The following is a 10535-nucleotide window of genomic DNA, read 5'->3' as shown; positions in this document are numbered from 1 at the left end:
AGCGCCGCCGTCGCCGACGAACTCTTCTCTTAAGCCAGCGTCCAGCCCCGGTGTCGCCGATCCTCTTTTCCTAGATCCCTTCTCCTCGCGTCGCTAGGTCTTCTTGGAGCTGCTGTTGGCGTTGCCGCCTCTGTCCTCATCGTCGTCGGCCACCCTGAACTTGTGTCTCTGTCCTCGTCGTCGAGCCCTCTCTCTCGCGCACGCATCAAGCCTCTGTCTTCGATCCCCTCTCTGTCCGAGCTCACTTTCCTCCCTCCCTCGCCGTCACTTCTCTTCCTCCCTCGCAGCCGTAAGCAAAGCTACTTCAATTTATGCTTTCTTATTTTGTTATTTTACTGATTCTGAGTTGCTGAAATCTGATTGAGTTGCTGATTTTTTTTTTGTTCATTTTTGAGTTGCTGAGATCTGAAATCTGTTGGTTGATAATGTTTTGTTAAATTTTCGAAAATAATTGTTATTCTGAGTTCTGAGTTTCCCTCATATGCAAGCCATAGAAGCGAATTGTATATCTGTATCTATCTGTAGCAAGAAAGTAGGCTAGGCTTTACCCGTGGGCAAGCTAGCTAGCAGAAAGTGAGTGAAGCTGCTTTGGTCTATTCTGGGTGCACAATTATTATTGTAATATCCTTTTTGCTGATTTTCTGAAATAATTTTGTGTTTTGAGTTGGGATTGTTGCTGATGTGGTTCTGAATTTAGTTTGTATTTTTTGTTTAATTTTTTATTTTTGAAATCTCTGGCTTTGGATGCTGAGAAGCTTTTAGATTCTGAGTTTGTTGAGTACTTGATTAGTATTGAGAATACAAATGTAATAGAACAAGATTTGGTTTAAGAAAGAGTGAAAGAAGAGCAGGTAGAATCTTGATTAGTTAGTTATTCTGTTTCATGTCAATAGCTTTCGTATATATAGGGCAGACCTTGTATTTGGAGGTGTGATTCAGCTTTTAGTTCAAAATAATATGATCAGAGTATTGATTCTCAATAATTATGTTCTCAATTTTAAGTCTTTGAATTCATTTCTTTGTTTCTTATATCACAAGAATTCTTCTCTTGGAGTGTTTATCTTGATTGTCAAGTAATTGAGCTTTATTAGAGTTTAGAAGTTAATTATTTTTTTATTATGAATTCTTAACGATAAAATATGAACAAATTAGTATGTGAAATGGTAAATTTTTAAATTTTATTAGTGTAGAAAATATTAAATTTGAATATTTGAAATTATATATTAAATTTTTAATAATTTTATTCTATAGTTCAACCACAGTTTGACTCCGGTTAGATTATTAAACCATTGAACAAGTCACTTGATTGGTTCAATGACCGGTTTGGTTCTTGCAACCTTAGATAAACTCTTTCGTTTTTTTTTGTTAAATTAGTTGAAAAATACAAATTTCGTATTATACTATTGTATTCTTGTATTCTACAACAAGCATCTCATTTTTTTCTTTTCTAATTATAAATCAAACAAAAAAGTATTGAGTTTTCACAGATAATTTTAAGTTTTGAATTAATTTACGGATAAGGATGATAAATGGATTAAAACGTATTTGTTCATTACAAAATTATTTCATTACTTCGTCTTATTAATTCTTATCTTAATAAGGGTTGAAAAATAAAATAAAAGTATTTTTAGTTTTAAGTTGACCTAGAATGGGAGATAATGTAATTAAGGTTATATATTAAATAGTATTTTAAGAGTTATAATATGTAATTATGTAAATTTGGTATATATTTTACCTTATTAGTTAAGTATTCTTTAGGTACTCTGGTGTATATAGATTATTAGAGTATATTTATTAGGATTAAGGTGTATAAGACTCTCGTATATATATAGATGATTGTAATAACAAAAGAATTGAAATTTTTTATCCCTCAACTATCTTTCTTTTCTCTTCTCAAAACTTCCGTCTCATATGGTGCTTGCTCCATTGTTTCACCACTCAATTCTGCAGATTTAAACAGAGTTTTGTTAGAGAATACGGATTGTAGAGTGCAAAGAGAAAAGAAAAGCATGAGATTTTTTCATATTCTCGGAATTTTCGTTTGCTAGGCTCGCCTCAATCCCACTCTGCTAATATATAGGCTAGCTTTTTAGTTGTGGCAAAATAGAAGTAAGAATATGAGAGAGATGGATATTAGCGGCGACCAATCTGGCCAAGCTCAGAGCCAGGAGAGAGCCATTTCAAAGATCGTGATCATCATTGGTAGCTTATTGTGACCTTGCTCCTCCCCATCTTCGTCTCTTTATTTGTTGTTGTTAACGATGTTGCTTTTGAATATCATCAGCTATGCAGTCCGAGGCGCTTCCTCTCGTCAATAGGTTCCAGCTCACCGAGGATCCTCACCCTCCGTGTGGGTTTCCACAAGGGGTGCCTTGGGTGCGTTATCATGGCTCATACAAAGACCTTGACATAAGCTTGTTTTGGCCTGGGAAAGATCCTACTTTAGGTATGCACCCCATTTTAGTATTTTTTTCAACACTAAGGCCTAATTGTAATGTAATACCCAATCTTAATTAGGTTATGATTATCTGCTATGCGCAAGATACGTCATATGTGTAATATGTGTGGTAACATGTCAAAAGTTAATTCTATGCTAAGTGCTAACCCGCTCCACACCTTCAACACTCTACCTCGGATCCATTTCTATCCTAGTCATTTGAAAGGAACCGAAGATTGTGGCAAGTTTGATTGCGAAGTTTTTATTCATGAGTTATGTTCATTTCTTTCAGGGGTTGACAGTGTAGGCACAATTTCCTCTGCTCTGGTAACATATGCTGCTATTCAAGCACTAAAGCCAGATTTGATCATAAATGCAGGCACTGCTGGTGCCTTCAAGGTAGGCACCGTCATTCTCCTTTTCTACTTGCATCACCCTTATGGTTTGCTGGTTTTTTGGTTTTTTACTCCAGAGTAATTTTTATATTGTTTTATCTGATAATTGATGGTAGGCCTGATGCAGTAGTTTTCCTTCTTTATCTGATAATTGAATAACTATTTTTTAAGATATGAAAACATAATGCTTTATACAGTGAAACAAATAAGACAAGCAGTTATAAGATGATGAAGCATGTAGCTGAAAACATTTCGTATTCTGATGAAGATATATAATCATTTATATATCCATAATATATTTTTTTAAATCGTTTCATCCTAGTTGTTTTCAGGCCAAAGGAGCTAGTGTTGGTGATATTTTCATTATATCAGATTGTGCTTTCCATGACAGAAGAATACCCATACCTGTAAGCATTATGTTATATCTTGTAGCTCTTGCTTGATTTGTCTTTTGCTCCCTTATCTATTTGAAATGTGATTAACTATATAAATTTCCTATTTGAGATTGTGATAATAGAATAACCTATTGTTGTATTGCATGTATCTTGTGGAGGGCTGCTCTAGTTTTGGTTATTGTGTTCTATCTGCGTTGAATACTTTATCCACTTTTTTCCATGTATCTCCTCTATCCACCTAAACTTCTAGTTATACTATTTATTTACCTTGGAGGGGAAAAAAAATGACAAGATATTAGGCGTGACATACCTGATTTAACAAGCTTAAATAACCCATTTCTCGTCTTCCACAGGTTTTCGATCTGTATGGAGTTGGTTCGCGTAAAGCCTTTGAGACACCGAACCTTGTAAAGGAACTCAACCTCCAGGTGTGCGCTAGCTGCTATACTCGTGTATTCAAAGTTATCAAATATGTGAAAACTTATTTCTCTTGCATCTTCAAATATCCTTTCTTCATTATGTTTGCTAAAATGAATCTAGTCTTGTTCAACTTGAATTATGAACTGAAAAGGTTCGTTAGTATCCACATTTGTGGTCATGAAAATAAGTTCCATTTTTTCAACAGATTACCTGGACTGGATTGAATGCGTGTGTGGTACACCGTACACGAAGTTTGTGCCTCTGACCACATACAAATTCATATTGTCTGAGTTAGACACGACCCCTAGGAAATTCTATTCGTTTCAGAATTGTTATTGTGACAATTTATGTATGCCGCATTTCATTATGAACTAAGAAAATTCTCAATCTACCATGTGCGCTAGCTGTTACTTTTTACAGACCAACAATGCATTACTTCTTGCTGCTATTACTTTGTTGTCTTGATGTCTAAAGCCTATGAGGTGAGGCAATTAGATTATGAGATGGTTTGCCCCAATCAGATAATAGATTTAGTCGGTAAAATGGAATATATTGTTCTTGTATTACCTTTGGTGTATTGCGAGGTTGAATGGCTCGATTTTGGTTTACAATCCTGTGTCTGTAAGTGATTAAACATATTTATCATAGAAAATAAGCGTGATCACAATCATGGTGTTCATTAAGTGTGGTATTGGATGTCATAGCTAATTTGTACACAAGATATTCTCATGTCTTTGATGTCTGCTTATTTAATTGTTTGAAAATTTTCAGCAAAACTTGAACTCTCAATGATTGGCATGCACGTTTCAGGTTGCCAAACTGTCCACGGGTGATTCTTTAGACATGACACAACAGGATGAATCATCAATCATTTCAAATGATGCCACGGTTAAAGATATGGAGGTAATCACTTTAGCAAAATTATTCTTTTGTTCATCTATTGGGAGATGGCATGAATGCATATCTTCCAGATAATTCCTTGTTCCATCAGAGAAAACTCATTAACTAGTAATTGTTAGTATGTTTTATGTTCTGCTCATCGAAGATTAATTCCCTTTTTCAACATCTTTCCAGGGAGCAGCTGTTGCTTATGTTGCTGACCTTCTGAAAGTTCCTGCAATTTTTGTGAAAGCTGTGACTGATATTGTTGATGGTGACAAACCAACTTCAGAAGAATTCCTACAGAATTTGTCTGCTGTAACTGCTGCACTTGACGTGGCTGTTGAAAAAGTGATTACTTTTATTAATGGAAAGTCCCTCACCGAACTTTGACAACCTAATATCATATTTGGATTTTAATTTTTGTAATATCCAATGATCCGATTGACGGACTTACCATGTGCAATACCATTATTGATTGCTGATGTGTGAGATTTTAAGCAAAAATAGAATCTTTCTGAGAAAGATATTGTGGCCATTACCTTCCCAGTGTCTTGTGTCCTTCCCCTTTAGGTTTTGTGTTACTCAATTAGCCAAGCTTGCGGCTTCCATTGTAAACATGTACTGTCTTCATTGAGTTGCATAATACAACATGCTTGATTATTGACTTCCAAGTATATTCCATGATGTTGAAGAGAGGATTTATTTTTTAAATAAGTTCAACATATTTTTCTATTTTCGTTTTTATTTTTTTTTTCAATAAATATTTGAAGGGTCTAAAAAGAATAAAATAATTAACGAGTTATTAAAATTTAAAAATAGTAGTTAATTTGATACAATTTTATATAATTATTCAATTATGATCAGATCAACCAGGTCAATTAATAATATCATAATTCAATAGTCTTATCGGTCCAATTAATAATATCATTTCAGTTTCCAGAATAAGTAACTAACAGAACTAAACATTGCCATTCCATCATCACATATAGTACATTTTTTCTTTTTCCTTCTTTTATTGGACAAACCTATTTACATATTTAGAAGACCATTTCCATCAACAGAGAACATTATTACAGCAGATAAGAGATGAACTATCCTAAGGAGTAAGGAGCTACATTCCTTTTTCTTCTTTCTTTCATTTTTCTTTTACACTAGAGCTTGAGTTCTTTGTTTATTGCCAATATGTGTCTAGTTTACAGAATCCACCATTTATATTTAATTTCTAGGCACATATTGCTCCTAGATCTTCCATATAAGCTTCATCAGATGCATTAGCTTGGCTCTACTTTCTTCCTACTGAACGAGTTGAAAATCATTGCCTCTTGGTATCATATTCTTCGGTCTTCGCAAATCTTCCACGGATTCTAGGCTGGCTGTCAGCAAGAGCCTTCCTGCAAGCATACTGAAACCAGAGAACATCATGAGTTGAGTCTGAATCTTTAGATAGATTTTAAACAAATTCAGTGAAAATTAGTTGCACATTAAATGCCTATACTATAAAAGCAATTGCTAATATAATTGAAAAGGACATCCATGATCCATGGTATTGGTACATTTGTAACTGTAGAACCCGATCCTATTCGAAATTATCAGTAATACTAAGGAACCCCCTTTTCAGTAATTATGCAACAGCAGCAACAAAAGATTAGACATGAGAAAGATCAGGAGTAGAAGTATTGATTAAGGTTTATAAAATACACTATGTAACATTTAAGGTTAATGCAAACCAAATTTCCAAGGTGTTTCATTCATGTAGATTTTATAAAGATTTCAAGGATGCTAAATCCTAAAGCTATAGGTACCTTGATTTTCCTTCCAAAATTCCTCTTTGTCTTCTTATTCCTGTATCTGGATAGCTTCTCTTGGCGTTCCTCTTTGATGCTACTGCCGATAAGCAAACGCCTCTCGTGGGGAGACTGGACTATGTTCAGATTGCCATTACCTAAAGTCTGTCATAAAAACCACTGTCAATCACATATTTTACGGAAGAATTTAATGCACAGATTGTTTGTGATTCCATACAAGGAAGCATAATTTCCGGGAAGAAGTGTACTATTTAGTCATGTTTGAAGAAGACATCAAAACCTTCTAATGATTTCAGGTGGAGGTGAATTGTCAAATATTTAGTCATGTCAGCATTGCCATTAAACCGAAGTCCAAACTTTTAACCAAGAAATGAATCAATCACACAGATAACCACGGGGAATTCATTGTTTTTGGCTTATAATTTCTGGTTTCATAAGATTTTGGAACATTTGAGGCAAATGTTAATATGTTCCTCCAAGCATAGGGAGAAGTAGAAATACAAATGAATCAAATTCTAATCAAAATAAAAAGTTTCTAACAATGTTGCAGTGTGTGTATATATATATCCTGTCCAAGATATTATTATAGCTTCAACTGATACTATATAACATCATTGTGATTATCTAAAGCATATGATACAATATATGTATAAGTCACACCTTGAGAAGTAAAAGTCACATGGATCAACTAGTTCATACCTTTATATCTCCCTCACTAAATGATCTCCTCATGCCATAAACTTCATCGAAATCTATTCCTGGGACATCGAGGAAAGCAGGCTTCATTGTAGCTCCATGCATCCAGTCCATTGAGCTCAAACTTCCTGAACTGACACTCTTTGGTAATGGTGGCATGTCTAGAAATTGTTTCTTTTCTTCAATTGAGTTCTCCTCTGTGTTAAGAACAGGAACTTTGATTTCCAGAATATCGGAGAACGGCAAGTCTATTGCTGCCTTTTCTAAGAGATCCTTTTCACACTCATAAAACACATCACTCAGAAGCTGTTCCTTTTGAAGAACATCAATATCAGCAGATTTTAGTCCCTGTGAGGAGACATCTTCCCCACAAGATATCATTGAGATGGCTGCTGTCACAGGATCCAGGTTCATGAATGACTCTTCAAAAACAGGTTCCGGGGCTTTGAACAGATCACCCTCTGCTGCCAAATCATACTCCGACATGACAGAAGATTGAACAGGATCACTCTGCAATTAAAATAGGGAAGTGACCAAAACAAGTAAGAAAATATGCAAAAAGTTTTATAGAAATTATATTATTCTTAGTCAGAATGTTAGCTTTAGAACACAAAAACAGACAGAACTAGAATAATTACTTAGCATCAGAAAAAAAAAATTATGATAACAGATAAAAGTTTCGGAAAATGTTAAGTGTTAATATTACAGTAAAGAAATTGTAACAGAAAAACCTTAAGGAATGGACTATAGCATTTAATGCATGCTGCCAACATCGATTTGTTCAAGCTTAGTTCAATTTCAATCAGCATGTTTAAGATAAGTTCCCCTAGATCAAAGATGCCAAAAGTTTTCTAAAGAAGTTCCATTGAGTTAAAGTGGTTCTTAAAGCAACTGTCTGTATTATGAATTTGTTAGTATGGCCGAAAGATTCCAATTGCATGTCATCTTCATCTTACCATAACACGGTTTATAGATGGCATTTTAGAACAAATAGGGAAATTTCCTCAACTTTTTCAGAAAGGGGAAAACAAAAAAGAGAGAAAGACATACAGAGAATCTATCAGGATAACGAGTTGACAGAAAAAGCTATACACCGGTAAGAGACTTGAGCAAGGGTCTTAGCTTCTTCAAGCACTATCCAAGAAATATGAAAAATTCTATGCTTTGAGATATGTTGGCTTATTTTCATTTAGTTAAATCTGTTTTTATAACTATAAAATGACAAGTTATTTCATTTTGCTTTATATTTTTTAGATTTAGAATCTTGCCTTTATTTCATTTTATTTTTAATTCTATCAGTATAAATTTTTATACATGGTTAATCAATTTCACATTGCCAAGTCCCTAAAAACTAATACCTCTCACAATAAATCATCAAAAAATTTATATTGTAGGTTAAATGATATAAGATGAGGAAGACATGGGTTTCAACCTTAGCATAAATCATATGCATACAAAAAAGCAGAAGCCTAGCATAACTGCAACATGTATATATATTCATCTTAACCTTTACAGAATCACAGTGCACAAAAAAGAAAGCAAGGGCCAGGTAGAATCAGTTTATCTAGATCTATACTGTATTTTTAGGCAAGTCTGTTTTAAGTTCAAAGGCTAAGATCCATTCATCATGTCAAGTGTGAATTTTTACCCTTATCCAAACGAGACATGATCAAGTGAATTTTCCAATTAAGAGGATCTATTCTCATCTAGAATGAACTCCACTACAACTTATTTGCCGAATATAGATAACAATTTTCACTTTGAAGAATAAACCAACACATTACAATTTGGTGTACACGAAGAAACCCGGTTGAAATAAATTTATGGTAACTACCACTTATGATCAGCTTGAAATACTTAATCTAATTTTGTGAATCCCTTAATCATATTACAAGAGACTGGTTCACTAATGAGGTGGAATTAGCAGGGAAATAAAAGGTATTAACAAAAGCCCTTTCCTTAAAAGCCTTTGTTTGAAAATATCAGTGACCAAAAGCAGCATATTTGAAACAACCTACTCACATGATCTTTGTATTTAACAAGAGCAAAAAAGGAAGTTAACCATAATTAGTGGGAGACAATAGCATGAAGTTAAGCATCATACATTAAAGAAAGCAGAAAGAAAAGAGGAATATGAGGCTTTTTCCTCCTTAATCTCCCTCAGTGCGGCACACAAAAAGACAAACCCAACTTGGATTTCACACTTTCACAGTTCACACCAGAAACACTAAAGAAGGAAATAAGAGGAAATATTACACAACACGGAACTAAAACAAAAGAGAAACATTTCCCAATTTAAACCCTCTTTTTCATAATAATTTTCTCATGCCTTTTTTCTTTTTAAGATCCACCACATGAATCCAATTCCAGCTCTTATGAGAGAAAAGCATATGTACTACTTCAATTTTCCTTCTCTAACTTGCATGGAAATGGAACTACAAATTACAGAACCACAAATTTAAGTGCAAATTTAGAGACAGAAGCTCATAAAAAAGTGAACTTTGTACTAATTCTAACTGTAAAAATAAGAAAGCAAATAATTTCCGAATAGAAAGTTTCGAAAGTTGTTAAGTACAAGGAAAAAGACATGAAGCAAATGCAGAGAGAAACAGAGTAAGGGTTTACCAATGAAGCATTAGACTTGAAGGTGTTGCAGTACTCGTCGAGTTGATGAAGGTCGTGATTAGAGAAGTTCTGCATGTGTGGTAAGAGAAGGCCGGTTTCTGCATACATTCTTGGATTCAGAGAAAGAAAGAAGAAACAGGGTTAAAGCAGAGGAAGAGAAGAAAGAAGAAAGAAGAAACAGAGTAGCTGAATGCTAAGTGAATGTGAGTGTGAAAGAGTGACTCTAAGTAAATAGATAAATAAACATGTTGGAGCTTCAATGATTTAGGAGAAGGGAGAAACAGAATTTATATTTATAAAAACAAAATGGTGAGCCAGGATGTGGTAATTTTTATTTCAATTGAAGCCATGGTTGTTGTCGGTTTCTTGGGTTTTTTTTTTTAGGTTGAATCAAGTGTTGTTAGAAGATTAATTTGACTTGATAAGAAATATAACTTGAAATTTTATATAGATAAAAGATGGTAAATTTTTGTTTCAATAAAATAAAGTTCTAAGCATGGAAAATTGTTGCCAATAAATTATAGTATAGTCTTCTCATACCCAATCAAGAGGTTACGGATTCGAGTCTCCTATCTTTGGTAAAAAAAAACATGAAAAATTGTTAACAAACTTAAATTAATCATATAGTTACCTCACTTATTTGTTTAAATAAATATCAAAATTTAAATTTGTATTTAAATTCACAGTATTTATTAATTTGAAAATATTGTAAATATTAAAAAATTTAATTATTTTATTGATCTTTATAATTTTAAATGACCTAATTATAAAATTAAAAATAATATAAAAATTTAATTAAAAAATTTATATAAACATAATTATAAATTTACTAAAATTATAAGAATTAATTAAACCTATTAAAAACTTTTATCATTATAAC

The 10535-nt window shown here is 33.4% G+C and overlaps 2 protein-coding genes across 3 annotated transcripts; one reads left to right on the top strand and one right to left on the bottom strand.

The window, feature by feature from the left end:
* LOC107460479 (5'-methylthioadenosine nucleosidase) lies at positions 1 to 5200 on the top strand. Its single transcript, XM_016078839.3, has 8 exons — positions 1 to 289; positions 1951 to 2202; positions 2285 to 2446; positions 2730 to 2836; positions 3165 to 3239; positions 3581 to 3655; positions 4458 to 4550; positions 4722 to 5200. Exons 2-8 carry the CDS (start codon positions 2118 to 2120, stop codon positions 4917 to 4919), a joined length of 795 nt encoding a protein of 264 aa, XP_015934325.1. The 5' UTR covers positions 1 to 289; positions 1951 to 2117; the 3' UTR covers positions 4920 to 5200.
* A 275-nt stretch (positions 5201 to 5475) lies between these two features.
* On the bottom strand, positions 5476 to 9934 carry LOC107460478 (uncharacterized). 2 transcript variants are annotated; one of them, XM_016078836.3, is made up of 4 exons: positions 9656 to 9934; positions 7034 to 7540; positions 6332 to 6478; positions 5476 to 5931 (listed from the first exon to the last, which is right to left on the bottom strand). In XM_016078836.3, exons 1-4 carry the CDS (start codon positions 9761 to 9763, stop codon positions 5842 to 5844), a joined length of 852 nt encoding a protein of 283 aa, XP_015934322.1. In that variant the 5' UTR covers positions 9764 to 9934; the 3' UTR covers positions 5476 to 5841. The 2 variants fall into 2 exon arrangements, with proteins under 2 accessions (XP_015934322.1, XP_015934324.1); XM_016078838.3 differs by lacking the exon at positions 9656 to 9934 and adding an exon at positions 7762 to 7903.
* Between the last annotated feature and the right edge of the window lie 601 nt (positions 9935 to 10535).

This window comes from Arachis duranensis, chromosome 8 (genome assembly GCF_000817695.3).
Source record: "Arachis duranensis cultivar V14167 chromosome 8, aradu.V14167.gnm2.J7QH, whole genome shotgun sequence".
Classification (NCBI taxonomy): domain Eukaryota; kingdom Viridiplantae; phylum Streptophyta; class Magnoliopsida; order Fabales; family Fabaceae; genus Arachis; species Arachis duranensis.
This window is presented reverse-complemented; position numbering and strand designations above follow the sequence as displayed.